Source organism: Macaca nemestrina, chromosome 2 (assembly GCF_043159975.1).
Source record: "Macaca nemestrina isolate mMacNem1 chromosome 2, mMacNem.hap1, whole genome shotgun sequence".
NCBI classification, from domain to species: Eukaryota; Metazoa; Chordata; class Mammalia; order Primates; family Cercopithecidae; genus Macaca; species Macaca nemestrina.
This window is the reverse complement of record NC_092126.1, coordinates 6120494-6137994: the sequence shown is the minus strand read 5'-3', so window position 1 is coordinate 6137994 and position 17501 is coordinate 6120494. Positions and strand designations below refer to the sequence as shown.

At 36.9% G+C, this 17501-nt stretch overlaps 1 protein-coding gene and 1 long non-coding RNA gene across 7 annotated transcripts in view; one reads left to right on the top strand and one right to left on the bottom strand.

Annotated features, from left to right (window-relative positions):
* Positions 1-8478, top strand: part of LOC139361827 (uncharacterized) — an 82994-nt gene extending 74516 nt beyond the window's left edge. For both annotated transcript variants that reach the window (XR_011619529.1, XR_011619528.1), the window contains exon 3: positions 8345-8478. This is a non-coding gene — a long non-coding RNA (uncharacterized lncRNA). The remainder of the gene's footprint in view (positions 1-8344) is intronic.
* The window catches only part of LOC105470844 (fibroblast growth factor 12), a 583980-nt gene that overhangs the window by 12565 nt on the left and 553914 nt on the right, over positions 1-17501 (bottom strand). For all 5 annotated transcript variants that reach the window (XM_011723103.2, XM_071090651.1, XM_011723102.3 and 2 more), the window contains one exon: positions 8664-8862. In XM_011723103.2, the coding sequence (XP_011721405.1) occupies positions 8664-8862 (199 nt within the window). The remainder of the gene's footprint in view (positions 1-8663; positions 8863-17501) is intronic.

Genomic DNA, 17501 nt, shown 5'->3' with positions numbered 1-17501 from the left:
AGATTAACCCTGGTGCCCCTGCTCTAAGCTGATAGCCTAACAGTTGAGTATGTCTAAATATGTTGAAAAACATAAAACTGTGTTGACTGGTCTTAAGGCAAAATCTTGACCCCAAACCTCATGGTGGTGGTACACAATACTTTCTGGAATTCTACTACATCTTTCTGGTCAATCCGCTCTCTCATTCTTCTCAGTGACTTATTTCACACCTGCTCCTTGCACCTCAAGCTTCCAATACCACCTCAGCCCCTCCACAGACTCAGGAAATAGGCCTGCCTGCTTTTCATTTTCTTTCTTTTCTTTCTCTTTCTTTCTTTTGTTTGTTTGTTTCTTTCTTTCTTTTCATTCGTTCTTTCTTTCCTTCCTTTCTTCCCTCCTTTCTTTCTTTTTCTTTCTTTCTTCTTTCTCTTCTCATTCTTCTCTTTTCTTTCTTTCTCTCACAGACTCAGGAAATAGGCCTGCCTGCTTTTCATTTTCTTTCTTTTCTTTTCTTTCTTTCTTTCTTTCTCTTTCTTTCTTTCTTTCTTTCTTTCTTTCTTTTCTTTCTTTCTTTTCTTTCTTTTTCTTTCTGTTCATTCGTTCATTCTTTCCTTCCTTTCTTCCCTCCTTTCTTTCTTTTTCTTTCTTCTTTCTCTTCTCATTCTTCTCTTTTCTTTTTTTCTTCTTTCTCCTTTCTTTCTCTCTCTTCTTTTTCTTCTCGTTCTTCTCCTTTCTTTCTCTCTCCTTTCTTTCTTCCTTCTTTCTCTCTTTCTTTCTCCCTCTCTCCTTCTAATTCTTCCTCTTTCTTTATTTTCCAAGACAATATACTATCTGACTTTATATTTCACTTAGAAAGGAGAATCAGATGAGAAACGTTTCCATGGCAAAGAATTATCAACCTATGCACATCTACCCTCACATGTTCTGACTCCTGCTTGTTAAAATGCTTGCACTGTCCTGTTCTTATCTAAATCTAGAGCGCCACGGTGCACTCAATCCCAGCCCTTTTACTCAGTGTTCTTTGGTGTCCTTCTCTCCTGTAATCCCAATTTCGGCTTATCCCAGATTGTTCCCATCAGTATATAAATATATGAAATAGCTTTAAAAACAAATAACCCTACCATATAAGTGTCATGTTTCTCACCAACTCCCTCCTCATTTCTCTACTTCCTTTTTATAGCAGAAGTTCTCAAAAGAACTTTCATATTCAGCATTATCTTCTTCTTTTCTTTGCCTCCAGTTATTATTTAATTCTTTCCAGTCAGACTTTTTTCCGTTTCACTCAAATCTCTCATGTCACGTCACTACTGACCACGAGTTACAAAAGCAATGATCAGTTCTCATTTAGCAACTTGCTAGACACTCCAGCAGTGTTGGATACAGTTAATTATTTCCTCCTTTTTGACAAGATGTTTTCACTTGGCTTCTGGAACATCAATCAAAGTAGCCTAGTCTTTCTGCTAAATCACTGGCTACTCTATTTTATTCTCCTTTGCAGGAGCCTCCCTTTCCAATAAATGTTAGTGTTCCCCAGGAGTCAGCCAGCAGCTACATTCATTTGCTTAGCAGTGTGAAGAAACCAGGCAAGTGTTCTCCCCATTTCTTGTCACAACTATAGTGATGAGGGTCAGGGTGGTATTACTAATGTTCTATAATGTGAGAAAGTTCCACACAAGGGAATACTTTTTCCAAACAAGACAGTCTCCGCGTTTGAAAAGCGTCATAGAACCCAGCGCGGTGGTTGTCAAGCGGCGGTGAATTTGCCTTCGGCGAATCTTTGGTAATATCTGAGACGCGTCTGTCACCACTAGAGAGGATGATTTGCTATTGGTATCCCGAACACAGAGGCTATAGATGTTGCTAACTATCCTCCAATGCACAGGGACGTGCCTCACAACAAGTAATTCTACAACCCAAAGTCCCAAAATGTCAGTAGTGTCTGCATTGTAATAACCAGTACTAGGGGATTAGAAGTGATTTTAAAAATGTCATATTTAAGTTGTGTGTGTGTGTGTGTGCGTGTGTGCGTGTGTGTACACATTTCAGCACGCAGACCCATTATTCGCCCAGTTGATCATGCCTAACACCTAAAAGTCATCTCTGATTTCTCTCTTTATCTAACCACCTACATCCAATCCATTAGCATGCTCCTTCAGGTTTAACTTCAAAATAAGTTCAAAGTCATTCTCTCCACCCCTAGTTATAAAACCCTGGAGTCCAAGCTGATATTATCTCGCTTAAGATCCTGGCTGATTTCTCTGCAATTCTGCTCAAAATCTATAATGAATCCACATAACATTAACCATAAAATCTAAAGTCCTGAAGGTGGTTACAAGCCCTCAAATTATACGGTCTTTGCTTTCCCTCTAAGTTCCTCTTCTACCTTCCATTTCTTTAATCCATTCTAGTCACATTGGCTTTCTTGCTCATTATTAGACATGCTCAGATTCTATAACAGCCTTTGGAATCTGTCAGTTTTGCCTGCAAAAACCTTGTACCACATCTTTGCATGGTTTACTACTAAATTTCACTCAGATTACTGTTCAAATGTCATTTATGTCATCTTCCCTAAAAAGTTTACCTTCATCATCCTTTTAAATACAGTCCCACTTTTTTTTTCTTGGAACTAATCTCTAGTGATGTTTTAAAATGCCTGCTTATTTTTAATTGTGTATTTTTTACCCATTTTCAGACATAAACACTATCAAGTCAAAATTGTCTTTCCTTGAGTACCACTGCGTCCCCATTAGTACAGTGAAAGATCTTATTAGTAGGTGTTTCATAGTTACTTTCCAAATGAATATTCCTATCTGCTATGCTACAGTGACTAACTGAAGAAGTCTTTGGTTGGAGTAAAGTTGATTTTTCTTTTACCTTTAAAGTCAGTGAATCTTTACTTTCTCTAAGGTCCTAAACTTGGGACTGAGTTCCCTGAAATTGACCAATATAAACATAAAATAGATGACTTTGACACAAAGGGAGCAAGGAATACTATACGGTGGAGAGTATTTATCAAGCTCCTTTAGTTCAGTGATATTTGAATAATCAATTAATAAGCCTCATCTTCACAGAAATAAGAAAAATAAATGAAAAAGAAAATAAACCAAGAAAGTTGACGACCACCCTTACCTTTCCTTGTATATTTGGTACATTACAGAGTCTAGGAAGGAAAGAGATTCTGAGGATCATTGCATCAGACGGTTCCCCAAACTTAGTGATTCTCAAGGCATAACCCCTAATCACCACCACCAACAGCAACAACATTAAGAAATGCAAATTATTTGGCCAACTCAAACCCACAGAATTAAGAATTCAGGAGATGGGGCCTAGCAATCTATGCTTTAGTGGGCTCTCTAGGTAATTCTGATGCACAATCAACTTGTAGAGTTGCTGTCCTTAATTCTTCCATGAGATATACCTGGGTCTTCTAAGAATACATATTTGTATCTATGTCTTGCCTCTGCAGATTCTAATTCATAAGAAGTTACACACAAATACACGCACACAGACACAACTGATTAAGTAACTAAACTGAATGACTTTAAGGAATGACAACGCCTATTTACACACACACACAAAATCACATCACATCACATTTATAGTAGGAAAAGCATGACATCTGAAGTTACAAGGTAACAGTTCTGGTTTTGCTTCTTTCTAACTGTATACACTTGAGTGAGTTAACCTCTAGAAATGACATCTTCCTCGTGTTTAAAACAGGGATAGTAAATCTTAACCTTCATACTTCCAATGATTTAGTGGCTATTAAATGATACTCTGGTTCAGAAAGCATGTTGAAATGACAATATGCCATTCAAATGGAATATAAGGTAGTATAGCTGCTATTAATCATCACTTTATATTGTTGCTGTATTCTTGACAGATCCTTTGAAATTTGAGAGTACTAATAGTAATGAGGAGTAGCAGGTATTAATTTTTCAGTGTCAATGTCACTCTGTAGTGGAGAGTTGAACAGTCTGCATGTGGGAACACTGTAGTTGTTCTGACAAATTCTGTTTTCCAAATAAAAACAATTTAACTTCTGTTTTTAATGAAACTAAAATTTTAAACTCTATAAAAAACCCCCATCGACTACTAGTTACCATCAAAGACAAGTTAAATATGATTAATCATTTTATTACTACAAATTTAATTGAATTTTCCTTGGTCCTCTGTAATTTCCAAGAAGCTAAAAGGTTACACTGCTGTGTTAGTTAATGCACCATTGAAGGTATTTAATTGTCTTAATAGCAGATCATAGAAGGGTGTGGGTAATTTAAATAAAGCAATTTCACACTTTAATTAATGTTACATGGAATCCTTTTGGAACTGTAGGAGAATTTTAAGTGCTGGTTTGGAAGAAATGCATTGCCTTAGAAATGCATTCACTGTGCTATACATATTTACTATAATGAGTTAAGAGATGTTGTGAACAAAAGCATCTATATGTTCATTTAGAAAGAAAGAAAAAGCAATATTTGCATGAGGAACAGAGAGAGAGAAAGAGGAAGAATGTGTGGGGAAGAGGTAGGAGGGTTGTATTAAAGACTACATTCAAAAACCAGAAAAAGCTAGTTTGAAAAAGTTACAATGGTTTGCAGGAGTATCACAGGCTGGCAGAAATCCAAAATGCAAAAGAAAGAGTTGCAGCTATTATCCTTTCTGTAATTAAAACAATTACTGGCAGAGAGGTTCTTTTTTGCTCCATATTTCTGCTTTTGTCTTTTAGTATGGTTGGGTCCAAAAGAGAACCAAGACATTTATTTCTATTTCCAGTTTATTGAAATAAAAATACCAAATTTGGCATTAGTGTCCTACCAGTTGGAGCTTTATAACATCAGGACTCCTGATTTGCTCTGTTCTTTGGTGTCTTATTATGTAGTTTTGAAGGGATTATTATTTTCCTTCCAGATTCCATTTTCATTGCCTTTAATTTCTAACGCAATGCCACATCTCACAGCATTTTTCCAATACAAAACACAATAAGATAATGTCTATTTTCTAAGACAAAATGAAAAAGGCACTTCATGTTTGATCTGATGGAATTCTCTTGAGAAATCCAACTTTCTACAATGTCTAATTTTCATATTATTCCTTAGAAGCAGGTGGAATTTGTAATAGACTTTATCTTCAGAGATGACTGAGGTGGAAGGAGATAAATTATTTTCTCAAAATTACTTAGCAAGGCTGCTCTGCCTATGGAGTAGCCATTCTGTTTCTTGACTTCTCTAACACACTTGCTTTCATTCAAACAAAAATTGCTTAGCAAATCATTGCCAAATTTTGACCCAAAGAATTAGACACTTCTGTATTCTTGATTACTTGATTTTCATTGGGTTGCTCTAGGAGGTCACTTTAATAAAATAATTGGTACTACCTCTACTAACTTCATATAGTAATTTAACCCTGCACTAAAATATACCTGTCTTAATAGTAGTAGGGAATGTAAAAATGTAACATACATAATATACTAAATTTCATGTCAAAGAGACAATTTATATTACATTAGATTTAGTCCAATATATTGATCACAATGATATGAATAAATTTAAATCATCCATGGCCAGATTTGACCAAAAGGAGCTTAGAAACACCAAATTCAGAACACCACATCTCAAACTCAATGCCATCAGAAATCACCCGGACAGGGTTTTAAACCTATAGAGTCCTAGGTCATACCTAGGTTTAAAACATCAGATCACTTTGGAGATTTGGTTTGAGAAGCTGTTAGCTTCTAAGAACACTACAGATGGTTCTGATACTGATGTTTGGGAAATAGCAGTTTACATTCTTCTGAGACTTAAATCAGATTCTATGAGCTTAAAGCACCAGTTCTAACAAAGAAAATGGATAACATGTATATGCCCAAGTGTGTGTGCGTATGTGTGTGTGTGTGTGCGTGTTAGCACTGTCTCCCCACTACAAAATAAATTAGGAGAAATAAATCAATATTCCTTTATTCCAAGTTTAATACTTCTCTACAGATGGCTCTCAATTGATCCTTAGTGATCTTATTTGCAGATATATTTATCTCTCCGGGACTCAGCTGTTGAAGCTTAAATCTTTGCAAAGTACACAGATTTTTTTTTTTTTTTTTCCGGAAGGTAAGAACCAGATCCTGAATACTCAGTCACCTGCAGGAGCTGAGTAATGTGCTTCTTGAAGGAGGAGGGAGGAGAAAAGGAGAAGACTGTATTTTGTTCTTTGTCAGAGTATTTGGCTGCTGTATCTAATGCTAAAGGGGGAGGTCACAACTAAAACACTTTACATCTGGGGGAGTTACTTATCTGTGCTTTGAACAATACTCTGAAAGGGCAGAATTGAGAATCAGGAAGCCTCTGCTGTTGTCCAAAATGCCAGGGGAGGGGACCCATGTAAGTAGAGGTTTATGTGCAATGTACATAGTAATGTGCTTAAATATCAAGTCAGTCTATCAGAATAGGTGACCCTGAAACCCCTCATTAACACTCCTGTTCTCTAAACACAGGATGAGATATGAAAGAGTGAAGGGAAATGGGCTGGTGGGTAATTATTATTGTGTTATCAGTGTAGGACTTAATCACCCTCAAACTGGCAGAGCTTAATTTTGGGAATCCTGACATTCAGAAGAAAACACCAGCAGGACTGGTATAAAGGCAGACATATTTGAAAAACAAATAAGCAGTAAACAAACAAACAAACAAACAAAAAAGCAAAACCCAAAACTAAAAAACACCTACTTTGGCTTTTCCTCCATCAGAGGTCAATTCCCCTCACAAACGAAGGGCTCATTTACCGTGCAGTCTGGACTCTGTTAGGATGCTGACAGTATTAGCACTGGGCTTACAGGGTTACAAAAATGCCTTTAAACATTACAAATAAAATAGTCAATAATTTTTTTGGTGAACCTATTAGCAGCAAGGTAGCTAATCTCTTATGGAGCTATCATTTTCTAATTGTTTCGTAGAAGTATCATCTAGTTATGTGCTTTATACCTGCCCTATGGAAAAATATTATCGAAAACTTTATTTATTTATTTATTCACTTATTTTTGGGACAGAGTCTTTCTCTGTTGCCAAGGCTGGAGAGCAGTGGCACAATCTCAACTCCTGGCAAAATCCGCCTCCCTGGGTTGAAAGGGATTCTCCTGCCTCAGCCTCCCAAGTAGTGGGGATTACAGGTGTGTACCACCATACCTGGCTAATTTTCGTATTTTTTAGTAGTGACGAGGTTTCGTCATGTTGGCCAGGCTGGCCTTGAACTCCTGGCCTCAAGTGATTCACCTGCCTCGACTTCCCAAATTGCTGGGAATACAGGTATGAGCCGCCGTGTCTGGCCTAAAATCTATTTAAAGATAAGTTATAGCTAGGATGCCTTTCATCCTATTCCCTCATTTTAAAAAAAAATCACAAATAATGGAAATAGCTCATAAAGCTCTAACTTGTTTATTCAATAATTAGATAAACAAAATATGTTTAGACCATTTTTACATGTAAATTCTATGCTAGGTTCAATGAAAGAACATGATTTTACAGTAAAGGGCTTATAAAGACTGCCATACAATGTCATTGCCAGAGAACTTTAGGAATCATCTAGTCCAAATTTTTTTACTGAGTAGGAAATAAAACTTGTTAGAATTTACCAGAAAAGAAGTGATGCATTGTTAATTCTTTCTTGGCTAGCTTGAATATGGCATTCCATTAGCTGTTTTTTCTGATTGTTTACAAATATGAGTGTTTCTCATCATATCATGTATACCTGCCTCAATTTTGCATGGTTTAAAACTAGTTTACTATTCAAGTTGCATCATAGTATAACATTTCTGCTTTGCTATCACTGACTTTTCTGAGTATTTGCATATACATAGGTTTACTTCAGATTGAAGGGCAATACATCGCAGAGGTTACGTACATAGGCATTGACATTAGGGTTCTTAGACTGCAATCCCAGTTCTGTATTTATCTAGCCCTGGTTATCTAGCAACCAGTCTTAGACTGGTTACTTAATTACTTTAAATTACATTTCTTCATCTATAAAATGAGGATAAAAATCGGTTTCCTCAGGGGAAAGAAAAAAAAGGTTTATTCTAATGGTCAGTTTGAAATAAATGAACAGAGTAAGAGTATTAAATGATTATGAGCGGAAAGGTGATAAGCTCACCTGGGAAGGATGCAATGTAATACCGTAAATATAAAACTATCATTTGTTTTTCAAGGGTGGATCTTGAGAAATTAAATTACTAGGTTTAGAAAAGGAGGAAATTACATACTAGATAGTAACTACCACTCCTTTTCTACTTTCAAAATGTTTCCAGCTTCTATACTCAGGCATTTTTTCAAGTGCCAAGTCTTTGTAACAGAATTTTCCTTTTTTTTTTTTTTAATAGGAAGAAATTCCCAGTTACTACGGAGGCTGAGGCAGGAGAATTGCTTGAATCCCGGTGGAGGTTGCAGTGAGCCGAGATTGCACCATTGCATTACAGCCTGGGTGACAGAGCAAGACGCCGTCTCAATAAATAAATAAATAAATAAATAAATAAATAAATAAATAAATAAGATACTATTGTGTTTTCTGAATATTTGTTTTGAATCCTTCTTCTGATCTGTTACATTCCAGGCACACTCTCTGGAGCACAAGGGCAAGGAGCAGAATTGATGTCAACACACAAATAACGGTCCAACAAAGACAGTCAGTTGGTTTCATACCTTCAATAGGTTTCGGTACAAAATGTGATGAGGGCTTGGTTTTCTTCACTCTGTTCCCCTTCATAATTTGACCTTCTTTATTGAGTCCCAGAAACCAAGCTCGGCCTGATTCTTGCTGGCGGTACAGTGTGGAAGAATAGATCACATAGTAGTTTTCAAACACAGATTCCTTAAATTTGCATTCTGGAGTGAAAACATCCTGTAGGAAAAAAAAAAAAAAGACACAAAAAAGAGGAATGATTTAAAGGTGAATCAGCAAACGCTGAAATCCAATAAGCTTGAAATCCATGTCCTCTGTTAAGAACAAATGAAAGGCAATGACACATAGTTTCTATTATCCTTTGGTTATAAAGATTCATCATACAAAATAAAAAAACATGATTTCCTTTCTAGCCAACCTTTACCCCAGTGATAACAATTTGCTCAGGCTTGAAGCTAGGTGAAAATCATTCAGGACTGTGGCCAAGTCTGCGCTCTGATCCTAGCAATATGTTTTGTAAACTAAAGTCATTGGCCATTCCTCATTTACTCGCCCTTAACATGTAAATAAGGAACTAAAATTTATCCTGGAAATCAAAATCAAATATAACCACAGCAAACACAGGCACACAAGGTGCTTTTGAAGAGACTATTCTGTATATACAAAAACATATTACATAGCCACAGCTTGGTCAGTAAAATCACCACTTTTCCTAATGTCAGTAACTTCCTCTTTAATTTCCTTAAAACATTTTTTTCCTTAGTAATCAAAATCTCAGATAAAAAGCCCAGGAATAAGTAATAGAAAAAAATTACTATTATATTGAAGAAAATTACTAACAGTAATTCCTATTACTATTGACCTCAGTGAAACACAGAATGAGAGTTTTAGTCTCAGAAGAAACATAAGATCCTGTACTTCAACTCCAACATTTGGTAAGTGAGAAAACCAAAAGGTTATATGATTAATTCAAATATACATTTACAAAACTACTGAGTCAATGCCAGAGCTCACATTTATTGCTTCATAATCACCGCCTCTCAGGCTCACCTTTTCTGCCTGAGTCTTGTTTAGTGACTTATGATGAGATTTAAAAATCAATACAATAAAATCATATCCTAACATGTCACATGAACAAAATCTATTTTGTGGAAGGAAGAAATTTCTACCCTTCTGAGATAAGCAGAAGAAACACAAATGCTATTGCATCTTCTTCAGTTGAATTAAACAAGAGTCCTACATGTCAGACATATTCACCATAGTCATCATCTTCCTCTCCATGTACTGGAAGAATTTCAATGTGAGACCCCCATGATTTAATGCAAGCAAATGTGAAATTAAGTTATTCATGAATAGAGGAATAGGGTTGGTTGAAACCATGTCCTTATAGGTGATACTCCCATGCTAATCTCTTTATTTGTAGAGAGTGCTCTCTCTCTTCTTTTTTTTTTCTTTTTCTTTTTGTAAGAGATGGGGTCTTGCTATGTTGCCTAGGCTGGCCTCAAACTCCTGGGCCCAGAAGATCCTCCCACATCAGCCTCCCAAATAGCAGGAACTACAGGTGTGTACACTGCACCCAGCTTATTTTTGAATAGTTCTAACATTACAGATTAAGAAAAATGAGACTAAGAAAACTGGAGTAGGCTGGGGTGCAGTAGCTTACCTCTGTAATGCCAGCACTTTGGGAGGCTGAGGTAGGCAGATCATTTGAGGTCAGGAGTTCGAGACTAGCCTGGCCAACATGGTGAAACCCCATCTCTACTAAAAATGCAAAAATTAGCCGGGTGTGATGGCGGATGCCTGTATTTCCAGCTACTCAGGATGCTGAGGTGGGAGGATGACTTGAACAGGGGAGGTGGATGTTGCAGTGAACAGAGATTACACTCCACACTTCAGCTTGGGTGACAGAACAAAATTGATCCAATCCCCACTCCCCCCAAAAAAAGTCCAAGAAAACACTCCCCAGAGAAAATTGGAGTAGAAAGGTGATTGTAGATACTAAAATAATAAGAGTAGCAATAAATTAATACTCTGTTTATATTAATACTGAAATGTGATTTCTTAGAGTACTTTCAGTTTTAAGTAAGTGAACTACCAGCTTAAGAATCAAAGAAACAAATGACCATGAGATACTACTTCACATCCACCGTAATGGCTATAATTTAAAAATGGACATTGTAAAGTGTTTGTGAGGATGTGGAAAAGCTGTAGCTCACATACATTGCTGGTGGAAATGTAAAATGACGCAGAAGCTGTGGAGAATAGGTTGGCAGTGCCTCAAAAGGTGAAACACACAGTTGCCACACAATCCAACAATTCCACTTGTAGGTCTAGTTCTAAGAGTAATGAAAACATGTCTGCACAAAAACTTGTGCACAAATGTTCATAGTAACATTATTCATACTGTGGAAACAACCCAAACATCTATCAAGTGATGAACGCATAAATATAGTGTGATAGTTCTGCAGAATGCAATTGTAATATCATTCAATTATAGAGGAGAATGAAATGCTGATTTATGTGGCAACAAGGATGAACCTCAGACACATTATGTTAAGGGCCAGGAGCCAGACACAAAAGGCCACATGTTGTATGATTCCATTTATATGAAATGTCCAGAATAAGCAAATCCAGAGATAGTGAGTAGAGTAGTGAGTATCAATGGTTGGGGAAGGAGGTGAGATGGATATACGGGTGGAGTGACTGTTTGTTGGAGGGATGAAATGTTCTGGAATTAGATACTGGTGATGTTTGCAAAACTTTTTGAACGTACCAAAAACCACTAAAGCATGCATAAACTTTAAAAATGTAAATTACATGGCATTCAACTGATATCTCAAATAAAAGAAAATCAGATAAACAAGGTGACTAAAGAAAGTGAGTGAAGGAACGAAACTATTGCACATTCCTTGCCTGGCAGCACAGGGCTACATGATAACCCATGGGAAGGAAAACCAGCTCTTTTAAGGCCTTGGCTCAATATTGCCAGGATAGAGTTTAATCACTGCCAAGTAAAATGGATAAAACTAATTCAGATTCAATTTAGGTGATAATATTAAGTTCTGGTTTTCTTCTAGGACTAATAAAGTATTATTAAAATGCTTAAATTTAGGTACAGATTTAGGTTCATTTTCTTTTAAAAACAAACTAAAGTAATCCCAAAGCTTTTTTTTTTTTTTTTCCTAGATCTAGTCCAATACTAACAAACATAGTATTAACCCTAGATGCTATGCTAAGGAACTCTGGAAAGTTCAAGCAATACATTCTATGTGTGAGATTTCAGACTTTATAAAGAAGTTAGGGAATAAATAATTCCTGTTTCGTGTAAGTACATATCGTCATATATATAGATAGTGATAAAACCTTCTTATGAACGTACATCACAGAAACATGTACATTTGAAGATAGATACAAAGCTGCTTACTGCTGCTTAGTGACAGTACAATTTGGCGCCTTTATTTAACAAGGTAATGAAAGTTCATGATAGTGAAATATTTGTCCCCAGTGTCACAGGAAGTTAGAGGCAGATCCAGACCCTGTGTTGAACAGCGGGCTCCTCGCTGCTGGTTCAGTACTTCTTCCAGTGCCACACATTGCTTTCCTACTGCATAGGCAGTCCTGCTTTCGACTCCAAGCTTGATTTGAGCAAGCCTTAGTCATTATTATAGAAACCATATCAGTGATGTATAATTACTACATTGTCATTTATACATGAGAAAAACAACACTCTCATTTAATAAATAATGACTCTCAGGTTTGTTTCATACTCGTTTAAAATTCCCTCCCGGAACAGTAAAAGTCAGAGATACTGCGCAGGAGCTGGAGTCCTGGGGTCCTGAACCAGGAACAGCATTAGGTAGGAACTGGGCTTTGGACTACTACATTGACAAACGGGGGATTTCTTACACAGCATCCAGGTCCTAATCAGCAATGAAAAGCCAAGTGGAGTTTTCCATTCAGTATAATTCCAACAGGGCTATGCAGTCAGAATCTGAAAATGAGGCAGCTATTAATACCTGACCCGGGCAAGACATTTCTGGGTGGAAACATGGCAGAAGTTTGCTGCAGGCACTTGTGTGGACACAGCCAGGCTCCCCTACAAACTGGAAGGGAAACCTTAATGACACTGAATCAGCTTGGATAGTCATTCTAAGTAGAACCTTCATAATATATGTGCAGTTCCAATTTCAATATGGAGTTGGGCATCAAATAATTTACATCATATTTGCTATTATACCTCTTTTTTTTTGTAATAAGAAATCAAAGCCCTACACGTGGAGTAAAAAAACAATCAGGGTTTTCCTTCTGGCTCCACACATATTAGCTGTGGATTTTAGGTAAGTGATTACAACTCTCTGGATTTCACATTTTCAACCGTACATTGAATTATTTTAAGGAAAAGCATGCATATGGATGCGTATTATAAACGTTTAGAATTTTAAAACCTCCAACTCATCATTATTGAGTTTTCAGGTAGCAGGAAAAATACAATGAATTCTATAACAAGGCACTCAATTCTGCTTTTGTCACACATGTTTATATCCGATCCAACATCCAGGACCTGTGCCATAGGAGTAGCTAAGGCAGGTTACAAATATGTAGACATTTAAAAAATAATCTAAAGCTTTTGGCAAAGACTTAGCAATCAGATATATTCAGAAGGGTTTCTGTGGTTATAGAATGTGTGTTCAGATTGACAAAAAATCTAATGTATAATGGAAACAGGCAGGCTTGGGGTCAAAGGTGATAAAATCCTAAGCCACTTTGGTATTATTTTGGTATAATAGAAAGAATTCTATTATATGCACTGAATCAAATTATATGCACGTGATGGGATAGAACTGATTGACAGTACTGACTCAATCCCTTTACCTGGATGAACTTGGGCATGCTATTGAATTTTGTTAGAAATCTCTTTTTCTATTACATTAAACTGGGAGCAATAATTCTCACATTAAAAATGTGTTGAAGATTAAGTAAAATGACTGATCATATACTGAGTAAATGATCAGTATAATAAGGAGGATTTTGTTTCTTTTGTAAGAATAACCAGTAGTCATGTTGCATCTCATGAGTGTTTCTTCTTCCTATAGTCTTGAGCCCTCAATTCAATGTAGGCATCAGAGCAAACTTATAGAAATCTGTTGAATTAGAAACACCCCCATGTTCTATTCTATATCATATGTATAGACATGTGAAATGATGGGTCTATTTTTCAAAATTATTATTTCAAAATCTGTCCATTCTTTTTTTTTTTTTTTTTTTTTTGAGACGGAGTCTGGCTCTGTCGCCCAGGCTGGAGTGCAGTGGCCGGATCTCAGCTCACTGCAAGCTCCGTCCCCCGGGTTTACGCCATTCTCCTGCCTCAGCCTCCCGAGTAGCTAGGACTACAGGCGCCCGCTGCCTCGCCCGGCTAGTTTTTTGTATTTTTTAGTAGAGACGGGGTTTCACCGTGTTCGCCAGCATGGTCTCGATCTCCTGACCTCGTGATCCGCCCGTCTCGGCCTCCCAAAGTGCTGGGATTACAGGCTTGAGCCACCGCGCCCGGCCCCAAAATCTGTCCATTCTTCAACTTACACTGACTTTGACTTCAGCAGAAAATGAATATTTTGATAGTGTTCTCAAATTATTTTTGAGTGCTCCCTCTTTTAGCAGCATTTGCAGAACTGAGTTTTTGTTCTGTCATGGTATCAAGCCAATATTTGACCAATTCTTGTTCACATTCCAAACACCTGTCCACCCTAGCCTTGCCTCAAAAGTTAAAATCTCCAACTCATTTTAATCCAGATGATGAATGAATGCTGGAACCCTATGTAAGCCCAACATGGATCACTCAGGACCCCTTCTAATCTCTCCCCATCCCATGGGATTCCAACCTACTCTCCCTTGAATTCTCCCTGACCCCAACTTCATAGTTTCATACTCTACCTTGATTCCTCTTCAACACTGAATTTCTTCCTGTTTCTTCTCCCACCACTTAGACAACTGAAATTCTACAGTTTCTGGCTTCTTAGGGTCTGCCACTGCCCAGGAAAAGTCCTTTCCTCTCTAGCTAGCCTCTAACTATGTCATCTTTGGCCTTTCCCACTCCCCCATCTGAATGGAATTCCCCTTAAGATATAAACATAATGAAGGATAAATAGACAGAAACTTAGAGATTTGAATGAATATATGGATAAAATGCTATATCTTTTCAGGTTTGACTCCCACTGTCAACATTGTTTTCATCAAACGCTAATTCCTTGCAATGCCCCCACTTCCTAACCCTCAAGCTGTGCTCTGCTCAAGCTGTGCTCTGCTCAAGCTGTTCTCTCTATTTCTCTATCAAAGGGAGACATAATAGGTGCTCTTTCAAGTCTCTTTGGGTTACAGCAAACTTTCCTTCCTTTTGCTTCTCATAGTATGTGATATGTCTTTAGTATTTAATGTGTTCTGTCTTGAAGCATGATGGTTTTTCTTGCTTCTATAGTAGACAATGTGAGCTTTGGTTCATAGGGACATAATCCTCTTCAATGCTTTTTATGAAACCAAGCAATTCAGCACCCAGTTTATCCTTGTTTAAATAAATGTGGCAATAATTTAAGTCAGGGAAAGAGCAAAGATTACGTGATGGGATAGAACTGATTGACAGTACTGACTCAGTCCCTTTACCTGGATGAACTTGGGCATGCTACTGAATTTTGTTAGAAATCTCTTTTTCTATTGCATTAAACTGGGAGCAATAACTCTCACATTAAAAATGTGTTGAAGATTAAGTAAAATGACAAACATTGTTTCCCAAAATCTTTGTCCTTCTTTCAATATCAAGTTTTTCCTACTTGATGATATATGGCAATTTTAATAACAAATAACAACCATTCACTTATAGGTTGCAAGCAGATTTTGTTCAAGATGAAAATATAACATTGTGGGTCACATAACTTATTCAAGAAAAAAATATTTTCCATTCTGTCTCCAACTAACACGTTCCCCTTCTTATTTTCCATTCCAGACCATGATATTATACAATGCTTATGCTTACATGTTTGGTTTACTAATATTGATTGTAAAACTGCCTAAGTTAAAAGTAACCACTTACAAGGTCCTACAGAATAATTATATCAAGACATCAAATGAAGAGAATAGGAAAAAAGAATCATCCAGGACACATGGAGAAATAAACAGTAAATATTTTCTGGAAAATCATTTGGATTATCTAAATTTCTGATTTGTCATTCACTGACAATTTTCTACTTGACCTTTAGCACGCCAGTTAACCTCTCTGAGCCTCAACTTCCTCCCTTGTACACTGAAGATACGTTTACTATCCAGACTCAGGGTCTTGTAATGATCAAATTATTTAACAGATATGAAAGCTCTTTGATAACTACAAAGGTCTATAAAATTATTTGAGATTATTTCTTTTCACAGACAACTATGATATTGTAACTTTAAAGGCTTCTACATTTTAGTATGACATCTGCTCAGAATAAATTTCTTGAAAGGTAAAGAATGTTATGTGATTCACTTACAACCGCTTTTGCTCCCAAGAGCTTTCCTTGCCAAATGCATGCTTTCCAGCTCAAGTAGGAATACAGCAGTTGGTAGCACGGTATAGTTAATATAATTACATGATACCATAACCATAACTCATCTTCACTCTGCTCTTTGCGGATCCCCATTTCCTCCTTACTGCTCTGGCGGAGATAACCCACGGGTGAATGTACAGCCAATGAATGAACGCTCATTGTACTTAGCCACTGGTCTCCTTGCTGTTGCTGAAACACAATAAGCATGTCCCATTTCAAATCGTTCACAATCAATATTCGTTGTTCTTGAAAATGTCTTCAGTAACCTATTAACATGGTTGGTCTCTTATTTCATTCAGGTTACTGCTTAAATGTAACTACCTCAGAGAAAGCTTCCTTGACTACCTTACATAATTTAGCACTTGAGTCACTTTCTAACCCTTTACCTTGCTTTTGTTTTCCTTCGTGACTTGACCCTTTCTGGCATTATACCACGTATGAATTTGTTTAAGCTTCTTGAAGGTAGCCACCATGATTGCTATGTTTTCTTCATATTCTCAACAGTTATGCGAATTAACAAAAGAATCGACTCCAAGAAAATAATTTGGTGAAAATACATAATAAAATCTGAATTTTTTACTCCTGTATATCTCTAAGTTGTGATCCAATGGGAAAGTCCTCTTTCTTTCTTAGGCTCTCAGTTTCTCTAAACATAAAAAAGAAATGCCAAATTACGCAATCTCAAATGTCACTTTTGTCTTACTTTATAGCTATATTATTCATATTAAATAATTTATTAAAATTAAAGAGACTATATAAAATATTGTTTCTTCGAAAATAGAGCTTTCCCTACCAAAGAAATGGTGGTAATATATTATTATTTAAAAAGCAAACAAAGAAAAATTAATCAGAGAAATAGACTTTGCTATTGTATTAGTAATTATGACTAATGATTCTCCATATGGTATGTAGAAATTATTGAATTTTCAAGCATATGCCAGATTAAAAAAGGCCTCTGATTTTGGTTCTATCCTTTCCAATTAAAACCCCAAATCTAAACTCTTTTTTTTTCTTTCCCAGACGGAGTCTCGCTTTGTCGCCCAGGCTGGAGCGCAGTGGTGCGATCTCGGCTCACTGCAATCTCCACCTCCCTGATTCAAGCAATTCCCCTGCCTCAGCCTCCTGAGTAGCTGAGATTACAGGTGCAGGCCACCATGCCTGGCTAATTCTTTTGTATTTTCAGTAGAGACAGGGTTTCACCATGTTGTCCAGACTGGTCTCTAACTCCTGACCTCAGGCAATCCACCTGCCTTGGCCTCCCAAAGTGCTGGGATGACAGGCGTGAGTCAC